At 37.8% G+C, this 23315-nt stretch overlaps 1 protein-coding gene across 10 annotated transcripts in view; it reads left to right on the forward strand.

The window, feature by feature from the left end:
- Window positions 1–23315, forward strand: part of MYO9A (myosin IXA) — a 67303-nt gene that overhangs the window by 15210 nt on the left and 28778 nt on the right. For 8 of the 10 annotated variants that reach the window (XM_075208344.1, XM_075208343.1, XM_075208345.1 and 5 more), the window contains exons 2-20: window positions 1745–2650; window positions 4320–4414; window positions 4901–4963; window positions 6449–6548; window positions 7059–7115; window positions 7321–7418; window positions 8021–8147; window positions 11106–11195; window positions 11275–11397; window positions 12180–12314; window positions 13805–13926; window positions 14060–14201; window positions 14919–15114; window positions 15564–15695; window positions 21130–21205; window positions 21357–21503; window positions 21797–21836; window positions 22097–22219; window positions 22328–22408. In XM_075208344.1, the coding sequence (XP_075064445.1) occupies window positions 1805–2650; window positions 4320–4414; window positions 4901–4963; window positions 6449–6548; window positions 7059–7115; window positions 7321–7418; window positions 8021–8147; window positions 11106–11195; window positions 11275–11397; window positions 12180–12314; window positions 13805–13926; window positions 14060–14201; window positions 14919–15114; window positions 15564–15695; window positions 21130–21205; window positions 21357–21503; window positions 21797–21836; window positions 22097–22219; window positions 22328–22408 (2793 nt within the window). In that variant the 5' untranslated portion in view covers window positions 1745–1804. The remainder of the gene's footprint in view (window positions 1–1744; window positions 2651–4319; window positions 4415–4900; window positions 4964–6448; window positions 6549–7058; window positions 7116–7320; window positions 7419–8020; window positions 8148–11105; window positions 11196–11274; window positions 11398–12179; window positions 12315–13804; window positions 13927–14059; window positions 14202–14918; window positions 15115–15563; window positions 15696–21129; window positions 21206–21356; window positions 21504–21796; window positions 21837–22096; window positions 22220–22327; window positions 22409–23315) is intronic. The other 2 variants (XM_075208349.1, XM_075208352.1) reach the window with 1 other exon arrangement.

The following is a 23315-nucleotide window of genomic DNA, read 5'->3' on the forward strand; positions in this document are numbered from 1 at the left end:
TTCAGTTTTTGGGTTCAGTGTTCCTTTTCATTTTTATTCTGGCCTTCTTTCTCAATTAAGACTGTAGACCTTTTCAGACCCCACTAAACAATCTGACCTGCTCCGTTGCAATTAGATTTGACCAAGGAAAGACTTATGATTTTCTTGACAAGTTTCTCTATCCACTAACCTTTCACAATTGTGGGGAACTCAGCCTTTCTAACCCTTTTACACTGAATGGAGACATGCCAAGTATCAGAAGACCATTTTATATTGCACAAAAAAAATGAACTAAGCTACGTACATTATAAGAAAATTAGAACACTTAATCTAGTTAAATAAATTGGCTTTCCAGTTTATTTTGTCAGACAGATAATATCCTGCTATCTGCAGTCGGTTACACAGTGTTTTTCTATTCCAGAATGTCTTCCTAGAAATTGTATGATAACCTCAATAAAGGGGAAAAAAGTAAAGATTGATAATTGCAACTCTATAAAATATGCAGTCCCATTTTTGCTTCGGTATTTTATTATGTTTTCATTAATGGTGAACTCTGGGCAAAACTTTATTTTAAAATCATGACCTCATTAGATGACAAAATGATTGACAAATTATTGATGTACACTTTTCTGCTGCCTTTTTTTTTGCTGGTAAAATAAAATTAGCTTCTTGTAAAGTTGTTTTTACCCGGACTACTTCAATAGCATTAGGAATATATTGTTAGGATATGTTTACTTCCGAGCCCTGGCAGCCGAGCTTTAACCACAGCCAAACCATATTTATATAGTTCCTCTGACATTTGTTCTTGCTGGTTCACACCTAAATATGTACATGATGAATTCTGCATGCAGGATTGTAGACATGACTTTAATACTTGTTTGAATAGGCAGGAAAGGCTGTCGAAGGGATCTGCTTTTTATTTTGCAGGTTAAGCCGGTTTGGTCATAATTAAGACTATGCAGCGATCAGTCTGTTGGAAAAGGAACCCTGATTTTTAACTTTATGGCAACAATGATTCTATACTCTGAAAATAAACCTTTAGTAGTTATCAGATTCTGTGGAGCCTTATAAATAAAAGCTAATAATAATAATAATGTTTAATTGTATTGCATATATTAAATAACTTAAAAATTACTTACCAGAATGGCAAATCACTTTAATATCAATTGGGGAAATCTGAATTAAAATGTGGGGCATTGCATTTGAAAGATATTTCTACCCAAACCTAAAAATAAAATAAAATACAGACAATACCCAAATTATTCAGGTCCTCTGCTTCTTGCAATGGTCCAGCACAAGAGATCCTATTACCACTTGCCTACCGTAATTCCAAAAGGCAGCAGTGTTGTTGAAGCCTTCATGCAAGTTGGAAGTTCATGTGGGTTGGGTTTTAGTTTGATAAAAGCCCTAGCAAGCCGGATAGGGAGTCTCCTGTGTAGACAGTTAAAGGTATTGTGAGACTTGCCATTTTTGGGGTTGCAGGAATGCAGGTGATTTAAGATAATAATAATAATAATATTAATTTTACATTTTATTTAGTTCCACCAAAAAATGTATTTATGATGTTGAATGTAATTACCCTTTAACTTTATTAATTTACAAGGTTTGGGTAAATATTTACTTTGCTTTGCGGTTTGTAAAATTATTATCTCAATTTGACTTCAAACCTAGGAATGGCTGACAAGGATTAGTTCAAAATGTTCTGTCAGGTCATTAATATCTAAAACATACAATGTACTGACTTCCGAACTGTTGTTTTTTGCAGGTGTCCCCCCACTGACGGGGAACCGCCCACACTCCTTCTGATGGGACACGGAGTGCCGCCATGTCCGAGGTGGGGGGTGGTGGTGGGCGCCGCCGCCTATTGGATGAAGAATTCACACTGCAGGTTTACCCTGGCAGCATATCCCCAGAGGTCATCTATTGCCCAGTGCCCGCCCGCTGGCACACCACAGCTGCTGATGTCATTGATGCTGTCATTACGGCACTGCGCTTGGACAGAGTCAAGTGCTATGTGTTGGCGGAGGTCAAAGAATTTGGTGGAGAAGAGTGGATCCTTAACCCTACCGATTGTCCTGTTCAGCGAATGATGCTATGGCCCAGACTTGCCTTAGAGGCTCGCGGGTCTGGAGAGGACTATCGCTTCCTCCTGAGGGAGAAGAATATAGATGGCTCCATCCACTATAGAAGTCTCCAGTCCTGGCTGAAAGTGACAGAAGAGCGCAGATGCATGGTTGAAAGGGGGTTTCTCCCCCAGGAGCAGGGACCAGAGTGTGAGGACCTTTGTGGATTGCCTGATCTTAGTGAGAGGACGCTGCTTGAGACTCTTCGTACACGCTTCCGACAGGAGAAGATCTACACATATGTTGGAAGCATCTTGGTGGCAGTTAACCCATTCCGTTTCTTACCAATCTACAACCCTAAGTATGTGAAGATGTATGACAACCGAAGGCTGGGTGAACGTGAGCCTCACATTTATGCAGTAGCAGATGCTGCTTACCATGCTATGCTCCGTCGTCAGCGAAATCAGTGCATTGTTATCTCTGGGGAGACCGGTTCTGGAAAGACTCAAAGTACCAACTTCCTGATCCACCACTTAACTGCTTTAAGCCAGAAGGGATATGCTAGCGGGGTGGAACAGATCATATTAGGCGCTGGACCAGTGCTGGAGGTGAGAATAAATATATCAGACTACATAGAAATATGAAGTGGAACCTCACAAATAGGTGTGCAGTGTTATTTATTCCCCCCGCTTTATCTCCATTATTTCATACATCTATATAAAACTCCTGTAAATACTTAATCCCCCCAATTGCGCTTGCAGAATCTAAACATGCACAGAGCACACTAATTATTTACACACAGAGGGCCTGAATCATTAAGGAGAGTTAGGCAAAAAAAAATAGTAAATGTTCTCCTGGACAAAACCATGTTGCACTGCAAGGAGTGCATATCAGTTTATTATTTTGCACATAAGTTAAATACTGGCAGCTTTTAAATGTAGCACACAAATACTTAATAGCTTGATTTTTACACTGAAATTTAAAGTTAATCTAGGACATGCTCTGCCCCAACTATAAATCTGTCTCCACATTTTAGATTTACCTCCCTCCTCCAATGCAATATGGTTTTGCCAAGGTGCAAAGTTACTCCTTTTTTTCTTTTTTTTTTGGCTTTGCTCTCCTTAATGACTCAGAGCCTCTTAAGGCACACATCTGTCCTGAATCACACTAATAGTCTCCTCAAATAATTTACATACACACACACACATACTCAGACACACTTTCTACACTCCTAATCACTCGCACTCACACTTCCTCCATAACTACTCCAGGCATTCAGATACTCAACCCAATTATACACATAGCCCCCAATCAAACATAACCTTTAATGTACACACTTAGCACAACCAATGCACACTCTTCCCTCTACTGGCATGTAGCATAGGAATGAGAGCTCTCATAAGTGGTAGCGCTGTGTGGGGTGTATGTCTGACTTCAGGTCTGGAGGAAAATTGCGGTGATAGGAAAGAGCCAAAGGTTTGTGGTGCAGATTTACATAAGGTACTGTAGATAAAGTGTGAGTGTAGGAAGGAGGGATACTACTACTAGCACACTCACCTGTGTAGTAAGCATGTTTATAAGTAAGTGGGGAATGGAGTATGCAGGTAACAGAGAATGGGAACTAGAAGTAAAATGTTAAGGTGAGAAGAGGGATTGTATGGGCTGTGTGCTACAGAGACTGATTACTGGGCCTGTCAGTGGGCAGCAGGAGCACACTGGGGTTTGTCAGAATACTTTGTGTTCATCCAAACAAAAGGCATTGCTGTCGTTTTGGTGCATTGTTCAGACATTGTGAGTTTTATGAAATACATTTAGTGAAAATTTGGTACAAAACTACAACTGCCACTCTATTTCTGAACAGCACAGGTACCACATCAAGCATCTAAAATCTGAAGGTTATGAAATACTTAAGAATTAATGCATTGCTGTTTGTTCAGATGCATGCATTGTAAATATTCATCATGCATTTTGACCTAACTCTGGTGCGACCAAGAATCCTATTCATTTCACATGTCCCGTGTTACTCTGCTGACCTTTACTACACTAATTAAACATATTGTAAATATCTTTTTATATTCTCATAATAAAAAGAATTTACAATTTACAGGTGGCAGCCTTTTAAATAAGGGTAGGGTTGTGAAGTTCTTTTACTACTTACCCGTGTTGATGCACTTTGATTTTTTTTAGTTGGGAATTGCTCTGTGTGATGTATTTTCTGTGATTGGTGATCTAGCGTGTTTCTCTGTACCATTCTCCACCTTTCTTTGTGTGTTTCAGGCTTTCGGAAATGCTAAGACATCTCAGAACAACAATTCCAGTCGCTTTGGGAAGTTTATCCAAGTCAACTACCATGAGACAGGAACAGTGCGCGGGTAAAGGGGGTGTATATATGTAGAGTGGTAGTCTGGGTTGAATTGACTCTTTGTGGTCATTACTTGCATATTATATGTTGTGATGTTGTCAGTTTTATAGTTCTTCAGTTGATAATTGATGACTTCCATTTATCATTTTGCTGCTAACCTGTATAAAACATGTGAGAGCAATTCTAATTCTAACTTTAATAGATTTTAGGATCCATTAATTGTCTATATGTTAATATGGTTTGTGGAATTTTTGTGTTTGTTTCTGTGTTACTACTTAGTCTGTTACTGTAGTAAGAAGTAGATTTCTGTGGCACAACAGTATATTTCAGGTATGCTGACAAAATAGAGTATGCCTTTAATTTGCCAAACAGTATATTGTAAATCAAACACACACTGTCAGTCTATGTAAAATTACATTTTTGGGGTAAAATGTGTAAATTTTAACTTCACAGTACTTTTGCTGATATATTGTTGTTGTTTTTTTCTCTTGTGCAGAGCATATGTGGAAAAGTATCTCCTGGAGAAGTCCAGGCTTGTCTACCAGGAGCAGCAAGAGAGGTGAGAGTGAACACATGCTGAATACTGTAACTCCCTTTATGAAGTGTATGCTCATGTGTGTTGAGGGATAGCTAATATTACTTGTGAAATAAAATATAAGATGAAATGGTTGGTTTAAAGCATTTTTGCATGTCAAATATTTGGAAATTCGTAAGAAAAAATATATTGTTCTTTTTTTTTTTTTTTGTTTAAATCTCCTTCCATTCACCATAGTCATCCTTGCCTACTAATATGTCTCATGTGTGAGGCTAGAATGAACAGCTGGTGGGAGATCTGCTAGCATCATGTGCCAGTTTTCCCTCCTTTACAAACGCACACTGAGGCACTCTGTAGCGGTAAACTGATTGGGAGTTACCTTACACTATTTTGTAAAATGTGAATATATTCTTTTATTGTGGGGGGACTTGTAAAACATTCCAGTTGTGAAAATGTTTTAAACAATGCAAATGATCTTATATTTTCAATTTAAAAGTATTTGACCTTAAATCACCAATATACCATGAAGTTCCAAAGCTATGTCTTAAGAAACAGTGGTTTTGTACCACCGGCTCAGTTGAGCTATGTACATACTAAAGCCGCAATTTGTCCCTAAATGCTGCATTAAATGGCTTCTGTACATATTTTCTTTCACAGTACTACAAGGTCTTTTCTAAAATGCAGTCCTTCTTGAGATGTTTCTACTATGTATAAAAGTGTTAAAATGGTTCCACTATCTGCATATTTTCCTATTCTACAGAAGTAATAAAATTCAAGCAAATTAATTTTTTAATTTTTTAAATATGGGCTCATAACACACATTCAAATGCCTTGGTCACCCAGTGGCAAATCCTATTGGGATTCTTATGCAGAAAGCTTTTGAAAGCTACCTCTCTCAGATTTTATTCTGTTACATAGCACTTTCATAATTGTCTAATTATGAAAGTGCCTTGTTTAAGTTATGGCTATATGCTAACAGCAATGGGAACCTGTATAGGCTTTTTATGTTGCAACTTTTAAATAACTAATAGTATGTGGTTTTTGGTTCTTGAAGCCACTGTTTGGTGTTTTGCCATGAGGGCAGAAATGTCCTAGTATTTATTTCTACCAACTTCCTGAGGGCAGACCAGAGGGACTTCTGTCTGGCAGCATTGATGATAAAGCGAGTGCCCTCACAGTTCAGTGACAAGGCAGTACATATCAGCTGTCTTCTACTCTTGTCCTGCATACGCACATTTTGGTGTAGTTCCCTTTTTTTTATTTGCTTATTCTCCATGTTTAATTTGGCATTTTCAATTATATCCACTTTTAATTCTTATCTTAATATTTGTGAATAATAAGGTATTAAAGATATTGGTATCTTTTACCATGAATTCTAGATTGTACCTTCAAGCATAGCACTCTCTACTTTTTCTATTACATTGCCCAAAATAACCCCTTGTTGTATAGTGCTATAAATATTATGTGACAGACAAACATGTAATCTCTTCCTCTGTACAATTGTAACAGGAATTACCATGTTTTCTACTATCTGTTGGCTGGGGCAAGTGAGGAGGAGAAGGCAGAATTTCACCTTGATCTTCCAGAGAACTATCATTACTTGAACCAGGTGAGAGTTGTATATTGTCACAGAAGATAAATGGACAGGTGTAAGGAGTGATACAACAGTACTGGAGAACAGGGAAGATAAATAAATAATGCTTAATGGAAGTTGGGAGGACTGGATAGAAAAATACATGGCTTGTAGGAAGTCAGGGAAATGTGATTGTCTGCTGTATTTTTATTAAGGCAATGTCTATATGATGGTCATCTATGGTGTTTATATTATATATTGTTTATACGTGTTGGATACTGGAAATACATTTTAAAAAATGTCTGCTTTTATGACAAAAATGAAAAATGTATGTTTCCAATGATATGTTGTTTTTGATATGTTTTTAAAAAGAAAGTGTGTAGAAATGTCAGTGTGGGGCAGGAGCATGAAATAAAATATGGGGATATTGGTGTTCTGACAAAGATGAGACATATGTAAGAAACAGAATGGCAGCTCTAATGAATGGACAGTACATTTTGGTTGCAATGCCACTTGTTGCATCTGTTTTGCTTTTTTTTTTTCCAGAGAACACGGAAGCCACAAAGACAGAACTGGGGAGTGTATGATTGTGAAGATGAAACAGTGAGTTCCTTGTGCACATTGCTTTACCTTGCAACATTGTATTTTTCTGATTTGTTTTGTATTCACATTATGTTTCCTAACCATGTGTTTGGTTATATTTTGCTTTGTGTCTATTGAGCTGGGCTGCACAATGATGTTTTGTCCTTTAATTATTGAGATCTTGTTTGTGCTATCTTTGGTTGTGACTATATCTTTAATATTCCAGGATTCCTTAAGTGGGGAGGGTGAGGACCTCAGACATGACTTTGAGCGACTACAGCTGGCAATGGAGATGGTTGGCTTCCTGCCAGCTACACGTAGACAGTAAGTATTGTATGTGATGGTTACAACAAAAGCAAGTGAGTTAGTTTCTCATATCTAGCCCATGCTGTGAGACATCTGGTGAGATGTTTGTGGTGTTTTATTTCATCATATTTATATTTCTCTCACATTTTTGAGCTGCATTGCAGCTTATCATGAAATGCATTTATGAAAGCTGGTGGTCCGTACAACAAAGAGCGGCAGCCCACAGAGACCAATCAGATTCTTTTCCAGGACAGTTTAGAAAAGGAAAGCAAACATCTGATTGGTTGCTTTGTGTCACAGATTTCAGTTTTCATAAATGGCCTCCAATACCTTTTTGTCTAGTACCTGGATTTGCTTCTGTCTTGTAGGTTAAGGATAGCCAGAAAAGTGTGCTGCTATTAATACTGTCTCCTTCGAGAGTTCGGCCTATAACTTTTTGGTTGTCTTTTCTTCATTGTAGTGTAAAGACTCCCTAGCAATCAAAATTCAGTATTTTCTCTCCACCTGGTGGCATTTCTTAGGATTTTACATGTCTGTCATGTGTTTTGATGATTTATTCCAAATTGTCATAGTGTCTCTATGTGTATATATAATTCTCTTTTCTTTGCCCCCTCTCACAGGATAGTGTCTCTTTTGTCTGCAATCCTTCACCTTGGTAATATCCAGTATAAGAGGAAGACATACAGGGATGAGTCAACTGATATTTCCAACCCAGATACTCTGCACATTGTATCTGATCTTCTGAAGGTAAGTACAGAAACATGTTTTGTGGGTTGCATACTTTCTATATTGTACCTGAAATTGGAGCATACTATTAGAGAGGAGCTGTGTTTGGATTCTGCAATAGCATAAATGTTTGAATGCAGTTTCATTCCCCCCATTAAGTCATCTGTGAATCTGTCTTTATTATAATGTTTACCACCTTTAATCCATATTATGTGTATGCAGCTTTTCCTGATATGAAGAGACTTTGCAGTTGGAAGCAATAAACTTGTGGAACTGTCCATATTGTAGATAACAGCTATTTAAAATCAGTAGTCCTGTGACTCTGAAATACCTTAACCACAGCTTCATTTATTTAAATTTTCTAGAGATTCCTGTGACCAGATGTCTGGTATATTGTCTCATTATTCATGACAACTGATGTAATCACGGAACAGAATACCACTTGTCAACTAGCAATGACAGGCCTGTGGGTCAGGTGGAAGCTCTCCTTCCTTACTATGTCACCATAAAGCCAAAAAGAGAACTGCACAGAAACCCTCTGGCAATGTTAAAGATAGGCAAAGTGACCCCTTGCCTAACATAAATAGTTAAAAGAGATGTCTGTAAAGTCAAGCAACATTATCACATAAATCTGTTCAACCTTTCCATTATCCCTGCAGCAGAAATGCCTGCATTCTTGGAATTGAATTAAGAATGTAGCCCCATAGTTTGTGCAATGCTATCTTAGCCAGCTCAACCATGACGAAGTATCTCCCTTATGTTTAAACCTATCCTAAATGTTGTGCTGTAAGATGTTTTCTCTCTTTCTGGTATGCTTTCTAAATTAACTTCTAGTTTTGTAAGCTGTCACAAGCTGGGTCCGCTTTTCTATTATGGCATTGTGTTTGCCTTTCTCTCCCGTATGCATCATACAGTGCTGTGTTATTGTAATGAAAATGTGTTGTCATGAATACTTGTTTAGAATAATCTGTTCCACACATTCTTTAGAAAGAGTGCAGTGTCCATAGTGGGCATGTTTTTGTTTGCTTTTTATTATGTTAAATTATTATATAGTGTAAGTCCGCAACTTAAAAGTTGTGAAAGTAGCAAACTAAAAAAAGATCCTGCGGTTACAACTTAATTGTGCACACAATCTTCGTGTTCTGTTCCTGGATACGCTAGTTATACGCTCACACTCATACACTTTTCCTTAAATAATCTCGCCTTGTTCAGTGTTTTCACCACGCTAAATAACACTAAAGCCTTACAGAAATACTCATCCAATACTACTGTGTCCAAGCGTTATTTCACAGCGTATACCCATTATAAATAACTAACACTCACAACATATATAAGTATTAAAATTAAAGTATTTTACTGGTCACATAGAAAACCTTACACTTACAGTTCATACATGTAATATAATATAGTTCAACACAAGTAATGTAGTATAACAATATCAATATAAAATGAACCCCTATGTTCACCACCTTTTTATTCCCTACGCCTAGATACCTTTATACTATCTTTACACTCTATTTTCTCTATACATGTATCTTTTAATAAGGTTTAGTATACAGTCATGGCCAAAAGTTTTGAGAATGACACAAATATTGTTTTTCACAAAGTTTGCTGCTTCAGTGTTTTTAGACCTTTTTGTCAGATTGCTATGTTATACTGAAGTAAAATTACAAGCATTTCATAAGTGTCAAAGGCTTTTATTGACAATTACATCAAGTTTATGCATCATCATCATCATCTTCATCTATTTATTTATATAGTGCCACTAATTCCACAGCGCTGTACAGACAACACATTCACATCAGTCCTTGCCCCATTGGAGCTTACAATCTAAATTCCCTAACATACGCACACACCGACCAAGAGAGACTAAGGGCAATTTAATAGCAGCCAATTAACCTACAAGTTTTGTTTTTGTAGTGTGGGCGGAAACCAGAGCACCTGGAGGAAACCCAGGCAAACACGGGGAGAACATACAAACTCCACACAGATAAGGCCATGAGGAATCAAACTTATGACCCCAGGGCTTTGAGGCAGAAGTGCTAACCACTTAGCCACCATGCTGCCCAAAGAGTCAATATTTGCAAATATATGCAAAGAGTCAATATTGGCAGTGTTGACCCCCCTTTTTGAAGACCTCTGCAATTCGCCCTGGCATGCTGTCAATCAACTTCTGAGCCACATACTGACTGATGGCCGCCCATTCTTGCCTAATCAATGCTTGGAGTTTGGCAGAATTTGTGGGTTTTTGTTTGTCCACCCGCCTCTTGAGGATTGACCACAAGTTCTCAATGGGATTAAGGTCTGGGAAGTTAACTGACCATGGACCCAAAATTTCATTGTTTTGATCCCCGAACCACTTGGTTATCAGTTTTGCCTTATGGCAAGGTGCTCTATCATGCTGGAAAAGGCATTGTTCATCACCAACCTGTTCTTGAATGGTTGGGAGAAACTGCTCTTGGAGGCTGTTTTGGTACCATTCTTTATTCATGGCTGTGTCCTTAGGCAACATTGTAAAGGTGTAATGAATGGCACTTTGCTTCCCCCCCCCCCACTCCGAAAACAATTCGTTAGTGAAGGTTATTCACATATATAAGTATCCACAGACATATAATAATGTGTCCGTGTTCACTTGTCTGATGGAAACACAAAACAAAAGATTGTCTGTCTTGTATACAAAACATAAGTCGTGCACATTCATTTATTGGAGTCAAGATTTCTTTATGTGAAGTTGTTTGAGGGAAAGTTTCAGTTAATTTACTATTTTGATATTAAGTATTTTGTTTTTTAACATTTTATTTATCCAGATATGGCTTAAGGTGTACAAGAAACTCCCATGTTTTGTGTGAATAGATCCTTTTTCTTGTAGTTCAAATAGTGTGATAAAATCTCAGGTACACTGGTCTCTACCATCAGTGTGATATATGAGGAACATTTTGTCCAAATTAAGGTGAGCTGTGATTTCTCTATGTATCTCAGGTGCGTGAAGAAATGCTTCTGGATGCTCTGATTACTAGGAAAACTGTTACTGTGGGAGAAAAACTGATCTTACCGTATCGCCTGCCAGAGGTGAGGAGAAAATGTGTAGAATATGTATTCTAGCTGTGTGAGAGAAGCACTTACTATTATTTTTTTTTGTTGGTTCCAGGCTATTACAGTTAGAGACTCTTTGGCGAAGTCTCTTTACAGCGCCTTGTTTGATTGGATTGTCTTTCGCATTAACCATGCCCTGCTTAACATCAACAGCAAGGCAATAGATGAAGGAAGTCAGGTGAGATGAGACCAGTTTATAGAAGTAGCTATAACATGGCAATGGCAGAACAGTGTCCGTTAGTAATACAGCCCACAGATTGCTAAGTGGCAATAGAATTGCCCAGAAAACAATGTAGAAAAGAATTCATTCAGTTAATGTTGACCGGCAAATAAGTGTGTAAATGGCGTTTCCACTTTAAGATCCAAGGTGCTGTATATTAAAGACATACTATTTACATTCTTGGGTATATTCTTCTTCCTGTGTCTTAGTTCTCTAGAAGGGCACAGCACGGATCATTTAAGTTTGTAACAATGAAAGAAAACAATAGCTTGCACTCAGCTGCTTAGTAGTTTTAAGTACCATACAATCAGCTTGCATTCTGTCATGGTTTGTGAATGTTACAAGATGTCTTTTCATATTTTAGATCTAGTGGTAGTTTAAATACACAATATAGAGGGCAGTGAGAGACAAAGGTGAACAGGTGAGGCAGTGTTGGAGAATATGAGCTGCAGAAATAAATGGTAAATTATACAGCATATGAGAACCAAGGCAGGTTGGGGACAAATTTTTATAGATACGACTTGTGAGGGTAGGAATCTTATCATGTTGGGAATGTAAAGGCTGACTTTTCAGCATATGAGAAGGGAAATAGATTGTGGTTGGTTTATTCTCATTTCAGGAGTGGAAACTTCTGCTTTAGGTCATTAAAAATCTATTAGTTTCCTTCACTAGGAGAGTGTTAGTAAGTAGTTATGGAAATGTCACTGTATTACTGTTAAAAATGTTCTCTCTCATTCTAGACTCTTTCCATTGGGGTCCTTGATATCTTTGGCTTTGAGGACTACGGTAGCAACAGCTTTGAACAATTCTGTATTAACTTTGCCAATGAACGTTTGCAGCATTATTTCAATCAGCATCTGTTTCAGCTGGAGCAGGTTAGACTCTTACAGTGCGGAATGGGAGTAATAGTAGGAGGTCTGGTCACCAACTCTGTCTCTTAATGTGATCATTCCTGCAGGCCTGGTCCGGACTGAAAGGATACAGGGACTAGATTCATTTTCTTGTGTACATTTTCATAATGTAATAAGTGATTTGCCTCATATTATTCATCTTATTCACTATGAAATTGGTTAAATTCAATTCTGAGCAATTTAATTTAATAATTGTTGTTTGAATCAAGCTGATTTTCCATTCCAATTTGTGTTCTCAAGTGTCATTTTATTGCAGAACATAGCATGCAAGGAAGATACTTCTACTGTACATGACATTTGTATATCTTTAGATATATGCTATTTTGTGTAGATTTCTGCATGACAGACCTGTAAGGGGAACTATTGAAGTGAAGGCAGATTCGGAGGACCAAAAAAGAACTGCTTGTAATATTATCAGCTATACAAAGCAGAATCCACATATCTGCAGAAAGGTCTAGTTGGTTGTGGTCCACAGTGACATAGTACAGTGTTACTTACACACAAATGATCTTCTTGGAAGAGTGGTGAGAAGGAAATCATTCCTACAACCTCATCACGAAAGTCCACGTCTGAAATATGCAAAACAGTACTTGGATAAGATAGAAACTTTTTTAACCAAATGTAGTGGACTGATAAAACTTAGTTCACATTTTGGCCACAGACACTATTCTTTTGGGTTGTTTAGCATTTTTTTAGATAGTTTCAGCCAGACAATGTACCAAAACATACCTCAAAATCAACCATAAAGCACTTACAGGAATGGCCTTCACAGTGCCCAGGCTTCAATAATATTGAAAGTCTGTGGGAAGATCTGAATTGCACCATGCATGCAAGAAGCATAAGAATGTTTCTGAGTTAGGAGAATTCTACAAAAAAACCAATTCCTAAATGCAAGAATATGAAGACTCTTAGCTGGTTACAAGAAATGTTTGGAAGCTGTGACTTTTCCAAAGGAAATATTACGAAGTACTGACTGACAGGGTGTCCAAACCTTTGCACATGCCCTGTTTACTGTTCAATTTTATTTATTATAATCTTCTAAATTCTGCAGTGACATAGTAATTGTACATTAAAATGTGCAGAAATATGTTGTATTTAGTAGTGTACCCTGCAGAGGTTGTGTTAATCTTTCCCTTAGAGAATCAGTGACCATGCATTATGACCAGGAGTGTATACAACTGTAGCTATGAGTAAGCAGCACAACTAGCAGGCTCTGCGGGGCAGCACCATGTTATCTGTCGTATGCTGCATATATATTGCTAATTAGATTAGGGTATAGATTGTTAGAAATATGACTCCACAAGCAATACTAAGCTTTGATTGAACTCCTGATACAATGTGATCGCTCATCAGTTTGTATGACTTTGATAATGTAGCTCAATGTTACGGGTACATTTACTAAAACAAATTATTTGGTGATATCTGGGTGCCATTTGCCTCTTCTCTTCCTCCAGGAACAGTATCGATCTGAGGGAATAACCTGGAATAATATCAACTACTCAGATAATGGAGGCTGTATCAGTCTGATCAGCAAGAGGCCAACAGGGCTGATCCAGTTGCTGGATGAGGAAAGCAAGTAAGAATTAGCATTGTGCTCCTTCATATTTATTTTTCCATTATCTAATTTTTACTTTTCATTGTAATACTTTATCCTCTTACCAACCATTCTTTTTATGTTGTTTTCCTCATTTGTTGTTTGTTTTAATTAGCTTTCCACAAGCTACTCATCAAACTCTGCTTGAGAAGTTTAAACGTCACCATGAAGGCAACGCTTATATTGAGTTTCCTGCAGTTATGGAGCCAGCTTTCATTATTCAACACTATGCTGGCAAGGTCAAATATGGTGTTAAGGTGAGTTGACGCTCACTTTTTTTTTTTAATCAATTAAATTCACGTCCACAAGAATTCCAATTTATGCAGGACAGTGGCGTAGCTTATCACACTGGGGTTATGGTCACTGCTAAATAGGGGCATTGCCCCCATTCAATACTTTTTTGGCTAGGCAAAGACACGCCACACTTTTATTTTTGATTGTGTCTTCCATAGTAAGAAATGGCTATCAGTTTCCCCAAACCATTGCAGACAGTTCATTTGTTACAGCACACATTAGGAATTAACATTCCCTTGAGTTCTTGAGAAAGAAAATGTATATCGCTTTAAGCAAAGTTTTGTTTTAGTTTACTAAACATGGAATTGGTGCAGTAGATGTTCAGCTCTGAGCAGTGTAGATTACGTTCAATTGACATAACATAAGTGAAAACATTAGTCTGAGTAAATGAGTTCTGTAAATCCAGAATAGCAGTGTGCTGAATAAATAGAATATAAGTAAAAGAGCAGGAGGGCAATAATGTTATATTTATAACATACCCAATTTATTTTTTTATCTGTGAAGAATTATAGATGCATTTTTAAGCTGAACTATATTTTTGAGTATGTTGCCAATTTTATAAACCATCTGTTGGTTTGTATGTATCCTGGAAATAATAACAAAAATCATTCATGGCCACCTGTAGCTAGATATGAAGCCCACCTCCTATACCAGACTTGTTGAGTTCTCATCCCTTGCAGGATTTCCGGGAGAAAAACACAGATCATATGCGCCCAGACATTGTGGCCTTACTGCGCAGCAGCCGGAATGCCTTTATTCGAGGAATGATTGCCATCAGTCCAGTGGGAGCATTTCGCTGGGCATTGCTAAGAGCGTTTTTCAGAGCTCTGTGGGCTTTTAGGCAGAGTGGGAGAAACAACGTGGGCAAGAAGACTGGTAAGTAGCTTATGTATTTAAGTTTTCTGGGAGTGAACTGGTGATCGATCGCTCTAATGGGATGAGGCTGGAGACAACATGTGAACGGTTGTTAGTGGCATTAGGAGTGGAATGATATAAATGTTTATTACATTGGGAGAGGTCTTGCGAGTGAAGGTGTTAATAGGATGCATTCAAAGAACTCTAAGAGTTGTATATTTAAATAACATTCATTCAGTGTTATATTATGAATGGAACAATTACAGACAGATTATGGACATGTCTCCTACTGAGAGATGTCCCCATGCTTACTGTATGTCATAGCTGCCTTATGATATACCAGCTCACCTCTGTCTCTATTTCTGGGTTCATTGGGGTATTCTGCCTCGGTCTTTGCTGGGAGTTTGTTACTTTGCCCTCTCTCTGGTTAATCTGTCTCTGTCTTCTCTTCCTGTGTGTTTGCTCTCAAGGCTCGGGCCCCCCATGTACACCGGGGCCTCCAGGCTCATCTCACAAAGGCCTTTCTAGCTTTAGCTTTCTGCAGCACCCCGTCCACCAAAGGAGTTTACAGATCCTGCAGAGGTGTCAGAACGACCAATACAGTAAGGCTCCCATCCCAGAATCCTCTGCATAAACCTCTAGAATCTAGTGCAGGAGCACACACTAACATAGATGCACACAGACCGGTGATCTGACTGTACACACACATACAGTATACAGACAGGCTCCATACCAAAGTGTTTTCTGACTGCATTTACCCATGTGCCTGTACCTGAATGTTGGCTCTCTATCCACAAAATACACAAAACCAGCTCATCTCTATGTATAATGCAATGTATAATCATATGTTGGTTTCTTTTTCACAAGATATTTAATACAAGAGTTCTCTTTATATTAACATGCTTGCTAGCCTGTTTATTTATTTATTTTACTGATAACCCTTTAAGCATTTGTACAATAAGCAATGCATTAGCATGAAAACAATTGTGACTGTGAGATATGCTTCAAAATCATCTGACATCACCAGTTATTGTAGGCATTAAAATATGTATTTGTGATGAACTTTTTCATGAAGGTTGTCACATAGCAGGCTGAAAGCAATGTCTGTAGATGTGATAGAGTCTTGCCATTTGCCAAGGCCATGCTCGAAATACCCATTATAGATGCTGTTCTGAGAAGTTACAATTCCTTCAGTAGAGATGTATATTTCTATATAGTCACTTGGTTTTTCACAAGTTAATAAAGTATAAACATTGTATGAATCCATTTAGAATTATTACATAGTAAGAAAAGAAAAATGAAGAAAAATAAAAGAATTGAAATAGTATTAAGAGAATGGAATGCTATTTATATCTTAGCTTGTTTATAAGGGAATACAAACAAGGAGTGGGAGAGTCAGGGATGGAGTGGGGGGAGGTTAATAGTTTACTATTGTTTGCTTCATTTTTAGGTAGTTGCAGTGGAGTTTGGGGGGGAATGAGTTCAGATCTGATAAATGTTAGGTTGGGTTGTTGTGTATCATTTGGATTAAAAGTCACCAAGGTAGTTTAAAGATTACTTTAAAGTATCTAGAGAATGTGAATGGTGGTTAAGGGAGGTTCAGCTTCGTAATAACTCGTCCAGGGAGTCCACGTGATTTGGAAGTCCACCAGAGTGTATCCCTAACACTTTCTATTTGAGGTTGCCATTGATTTTTATTGTATAATTCTTGCTCATGTACCACAGTTGTTTATAAAGGTAGAAAACAGAAATTATTGTTATATCTGTCCAACTGTGGGTGACCAGTTTATATGTAAATAGTCAAGGTGTGGGCATCTATCTTGATTCCTAGTTCTTTTGTAATGCAAGTCTAACATTTCTGAAACACTACATGCTTTATGCATTGCTATGATGATCAGCAAGCATTAAATTGAAATATTACTTTTTCGTGAAATATATAGTAATTCATACTTTGTGAATTAGTCATCGGAAGGTATACCAAAATAATTCATTTTTCAGACATATTAGTTACTGAAAACAAATTAATCTGGCTATCCCAAATACAAATATGTGTGCTATTATCTATAATGCAAGTGATAACATCTATGGCAATTTCTGGGAAATAAAAAAAGAGTCCTTTGTGTTGATCTGTCTTCTAACCCAACATAATAAGCCTTAGGCACCTTTTCCTGCAGCTAAGTTAGTCAGTAGCTCCATCTCTCCAAATATTTCCCCACTACAGTCATATCTGTTGTTAACTGAGGAATGATGAATAATCATGAAGATTAGAAAGGGGAAATTATGTGATTTTTTTGTTTTGTTTTGTCTTGGAGCTTACATGAGTGCAGTTCAGTTTGTAGCAATTTAATATATAATAATGATTTAATTATATAGCAATTTACATTGTCGCAGAGGGTGAAGCAGCCATCTTGAGCACGCTCAGATTCTATTCTATAAATCACTCACATCAGTCCCTGCCCCATCAGCCCATACAGTCTATATTACCTAACACAAACACACGTCCATTTTGTGAGAAGCCAAATAACTTACTAGTACGTTTTGGACGTGTGGGAGGAAACTGGAGTGCTTGGAGGGGACCTATGCAAACATGTGGAGAACATACAAACTACACACAAGTAGGGCAATAGAGGGATCGAATCCATGGCCCTAGCACTGTGAGACAGCAGTGCTAACCACTGTGCCGCTGTACTGTCTTCAAATGTCATAGTAACACCATTTTAAATGTACTTAATATAAAAAATTGCTAAAGACATTAAAAATATTACTGTTAATTGGTACTGGTTAAAATTCCGTTAAAGTGCTCTGAGCTAAATATTTACTGGATCATAGTTCTTAATGTAATGTGTTACGTACGTCTAGTTGCTATCCAATGACGATTGTCAACTTCAAATTGTGTGGTTCAAAGCACAATGTGATTTAATGGCAAAAAGCAGCAGAGTAACAATTCAATAATATAAGTACAGCCAATTACATACGCAGGCGCCCTGGATCCAGCATACAGTCATTCAAGTCTGTGGTTGAGAAGAGTGTCTGCTGGGCCCAGAGCTCCTGCTTATATACAGTCAGTGATACAGTGAAAACAATATAGATGATTTCGCATGTTTCCATAGGTTCAAGCTTCAGGATGGTCCAGTGTAATGCAGATCATTGGCCAGTTCAAACGATGCCCTCCAAGGGTGGGGGTCAGTTTTCCAAAAGATGCATACTAATCTTCCTGCCGAAAGCTGGTTCAAACTGGTCTATTTACATTACTCACACAATACAATTCTGATCATTTATTCCCTATAATCCATAACTTGCATACGCAAGGAGCGATATCTTAGCCGATAGAACCGGACGTCTACGAATAGGGAATTAGAATTATACCAAACAATATGTGTTTCCTGTAACCTGAACCTTAAATCTCAATAAAGTGTATATAGCATTATAACATTTAACTATAACTCTGCTAAATTTCATTATAAATAACTATTATTAATATGAACTAATTACAAGTGTATGTGTTCGTGTTAATGTGTGTGTATAAGTGTTCACACGTGTTGTGGTTAATTACAGTCCTCCACGCAGTAGCGTGCTATTTACATAATTTCAGACATAGACAATCAGATTGATAGATATTAATTTGAAATGACCATATCCAATTATTTGACTTTGACAAATGTAAGGGCCTTTAATAAAGAAAAAGTCTGAAATATTTTGCAAAAATTCTTCGCCAAATACTATGCATTATTTATCTCCTTTCTTGGCCATTAGATTGTGTTGTCACATAACCCATAATGATTGCACATTTACTCTCTTCTTCTTCACAAAACGGAGAGGTCTTGCGAGTGAAGGCGTTAATAGGATGTATTCAAAGAGCTCTAAGAGCTGTATATTTAAATAACACTTATTCAGCCGCTATATTTTGAACCTGAATGTTGATGGAACAATCACAGACAGACTCCTAAGAAAAAAATATACACAGACTATATGTACATGTCTAATTTGAATTGTGCTAATCTATGTATTTCTATTCTGTCTGCCTTTCAAATTAATAATCAAAATAAGTACATATATATAAACTTATAAACGTTTATATAGAAAGTTTATATTCGAGACAATGCTGGATAGGATGTATGTAATAAGTGCAGACATTTACTAAAGTGCCTGCAAATACCTTTTTGGTTTTACACCATTGAGCCTAAATGGTACACCCAGTGCTCATCACCTATTTTTCCAGTCTTTGGTGATAATGCTACAGACTACAATTAGACCTAGTTTTTCAGGGGGGCAAAACAATCTAAAGAGACTTCCTGTGCAAAATTAAACTGTAAATGTCACCTCAAAGTACAGTTACTTTAGAATGAATCCTGCGAGTGAGGGGACATTGGGACTACCTTTTTTACTTTATTACTTCTGACGTTGGTAGTTATGCGCTTCTTAGCTACAAATGCAAGGATCAAAATGCGTCCCATTAATAGTATAGGACAGATCTTTGCCATCTTATAGCTGGTGCACAATTTAATGGTTTTTGAGGCGTGTATTCCTCCGCAAAGCTACTAATGTCTCATAGTTTCTACTTTGCAAAGAATGCTTAACCCTCCCCTCAATTGTACAAATGTCTCCTCCTGAAATGCAAGTGTATAAACTAGTGTATTACGTTAGCCCTGCATAAAGTTAGGATTCATCTTATTCTGGCACAACGTGCTGAATGTTAGGGCTAAATTGTGCTATGATTGTCAATTGTATTGACAGTGACCAGTAATCTGATAGGAATATTTTAATTGCTAAACTTCGGTTGAACTTAGAGCACAGTCAGCATTGATTAGTGCTGTTTGTACCACAGCTGCCCAGATCAGAGGGAATAAATATGGCCTCTCCATAGTACAGTTACATTTCAGACTGGTTATAACAAGTCTCTGCTACTGACGTGTTAGAGGTAGTTGGGGCCCTCAGTCATCTGCTTACAATCATTCTGAAATGAATAGACTTCATCAATATGTACCAATGCAGATCCACGAACGAAAATAGAATACTGTCTGGAATGTGTGAATGGGGCTACATTAATGTCTATGCATAACTAGCTCTGTGGGATGTGGAATAGATCTGATCTCCTTGCTTAATTTAGACAGCAATCGTGAAAGTAAATTGCAGTACTGGTTAATTTTTCACTTTTGCATAAAGACAACATCCTATGTAGACATAGCTTTCTTCTTCTACACATGTGCATAGGTATGATTAACGTTAAGAAAATCAATTCTACAAATACGTGGGGTTTTTTTTGTGTTTTTTTAATAGATAACCATAAACAACATCTTGAGTGATGTATGCAACAAATGCGTATAATAATGTTATGATAGAGAATTCCTAAAACATTCTTAGTTTTTGTTTCTTAGATTAGAGCATAGTAAGGGGTCATGCACATGGTGGGGAAAAGGGTAAAGATAACGTTTGCGTTTGGTTCTTACTCTAGGTCTCGTTATTACAGTGTTTGCAACTTAACTAATTTTTTTTGCATGTTCCTCTTTATGCTTGCCTGTGTTTCTCCTATATCTGTCACTCCCTTTCTGGCATGTGACGTCATGGGAACGCATGTGTCACCCCTCATGGTCTTGCTGGTTATTGTCTTGCTCTTTCACTCAGGAATGTTGCCTGCTACCCATGTCATGCGTATATTAATGTCCTTGTGTTTCTACCACCATTTTGAGTCTGCGGGAAAAGTATGGAGCTGCAAGAAGCGGTCACCTGGGCACGTTCTTAATATTTTCAAAAACACATCACCACATAGGTTTGCTAAGGCAGGGTTATGTAGATTCCTTCCTCATATGGCATTGGCACAGGTCTCAGAGACACGCCTCTATTTCACACATATGTACTGCTAGAGAGATACACAAGCACACACATTGTGTCACCTGTAGACGTCTGTAAACACAGACCATCCAAAAACACACAATACCACAATTATTAAGGAGCAGGTACACAGGCAATCTGTTGGAGGACTCTTTGCTTCCTCCTATTAATACTTGTTAGGACTCTAAAGCCCTTCTTTTCTTCCAGATATTCCTCGTAGGACTCCTCGCACCCCTCTCTCTGATTTACAGGGGGTAAATACCATACAAGAAAGAAATCCACGGTAAGTGAATACAGGCCCTGTAGTTTTTGGCGTGTGTTTATTTTGCTTACACTTCTCTCCATTTTATTCTCTGTTTCATGACTTCTACATCACAAATATTCCCTTTTTAACTCTCAAAATCATTTTTCAATGCTGTTCTCTTGTGTTTCAGAGAGCTGAACTGGGCTACACGAAGACAGAGCCGTCTGTCATCTAGCTCCTACCTAGATGGTGGTGGAATATTCATCAGCTCACCCAGCTCCAACCTGAACAGCAACAGTGACAGCAAACTGTTGGAGAGAGCCCATGGCATTCTTATGTAAGAGTGGCCATTGTAACAGTGATATTAACAGATTGGTTTGGGAATTTGGCACATTACTTACATAACTAGGGACACTGCCTATTTGTTTTGAAATGACAATACAAGCTGGATGATTGAGTGGTTATATGTTTTCAGTGAAGAGTAATACAGTAATAAGTGTTGCTGTCCCAATAGCTGTTGACGAAAAGTGTAATATAGCACAATGTCATCAAGGAAGTTTGGGATTTGTACCTCACACTCTTGTGTGTACAGTAGATTATGATGATATTCAAAATGTATTATTATTTCAGGAGAAGCAAGAACGCAAAATCCAAACCTGCCCTTCCCAAGGTGAGTTTGTTAAGAAATCCCTAGTGCATTCTGCAATTTATCCTTTTGTATGCAGTATTATCCCCTTCTGCTCAACAATGTCCATGATCACTCCATACTTAGGAGTGCTTCACCATTTCAGGTTGTAACATTTGCCACAGCTGTGCAGATTTCCTAAAAGGCAATTGTTTTTAACTTGCTAGTGGCTTGATTTGGCACTTTAGTTTTTTATGGAGAGTTTAAAACTTTTGCTGTTTCTTTATTTCTTTATGAAACCTCAGCACCTGTTGGATGTAAAGTCTCTGAAACACCTCTCCAATCTCACCCTGCATGATCGCATCACCAAATCCCTGCTGCATTTACACAAGAAGAAGAAGCCACCAAGTATTAGTGCTCAATTCCAGGTGTGATTCCATAATTCCTCTTGAACGTCTGTCTCTTGTACACTTTTTCTACCAAATTCTCTTTACCTTAACAGGATATTTAAATTAAGTTTCTTTTTCATGTTTCAGGCATCTTTAAACAAGCTGATGGAGACATTGGGGCAGGCCGAACCCTATTTTGTGAAATGTATTCGCTCCAATGCCGAAAAGGTAATAATACCTCACCCAAATGTGGCTGCAAATACATACTCTTGTTTCTTGTAATTATAGAGCCATCTTCTACTTGTGTGTTTGTGTCCGTGTGATTGCAGAGCTTCCATCTACGTGTGTGTATGATGAGCCGCCATCTGTTGATTTAGGGGGTTAGAGGGTTGTTGGGTATAGAAGGAGAAAAAATGTAAGTTTCGAGTGAACTGTGTAGATTGGTGGCAATCAGGTAGAATAGCATAAAAAAGTTAAGTAGATATTTTCGGGAATTTGATAAGATTTCCTAAAGTGGTGAGTCAGAGAACATTGGTTTGTTTAGGGGCTAGAGAACGGTTTTGTCTATTAGGGAGATAATTCTACTGGGTGGGTCCAGCCCAATAAGTTCTGTAACCAGGAGTGGGAGCTAGTAATGAGTGTGTGCAAGAGGTTAACTTTAGAGATATTTTGAGTCAAGTGAAAAGATGTATGTTTTTGTAGTTGTATTAATGGCCGTTTATGTTAGAAGTATTTTACATTGGATTTGCATGTTGGCCATGGACAACACGCTGACTGTATGATAAAAGCCTTCCTCAGCATGACCTAGGTAAGCAACATTAGATCATGGCAGACTTTGAAGTACTTTCCTCACTCCTGCCAAGACAGCCTTATATCATAAAGACAGTGTGTTACCCATCAACAACATGTTACCAGACGGGAGCCAGGACAGCCTCAAATGACTGGCAGGTGTCAAAGGATCCGTGAAAAAGGTGGATTACCACAACTTAAGGAAGTAATATTTTCCATTTATATTCTGATTTTTTAGCAATCTTCTCTCACAAAAGAAATTTCAGTGGATTTGTTTTTTAATAGTGTCCCAGGTGTTGTTTGTAAATCAGAAAAGTATTGGTTATAGATATTTGATCTTGATCTA

Source organism: Mixophyes fleayi, chromosome 4 (genome assembly GCF_038048845.1).
Source record: "Mixophyes fleayi isolate aMixFle1 chromosome 4, aMixFle1.hap1, whole genome shotgun sequence".
Classification (NCBI taxonomy): domain Eukaryota; kingdom Metazoa; phylum Chordata; class Amphibia; order Anura; family Limnodynastidae; genus Mixophyes; species Mixophyes fleayi.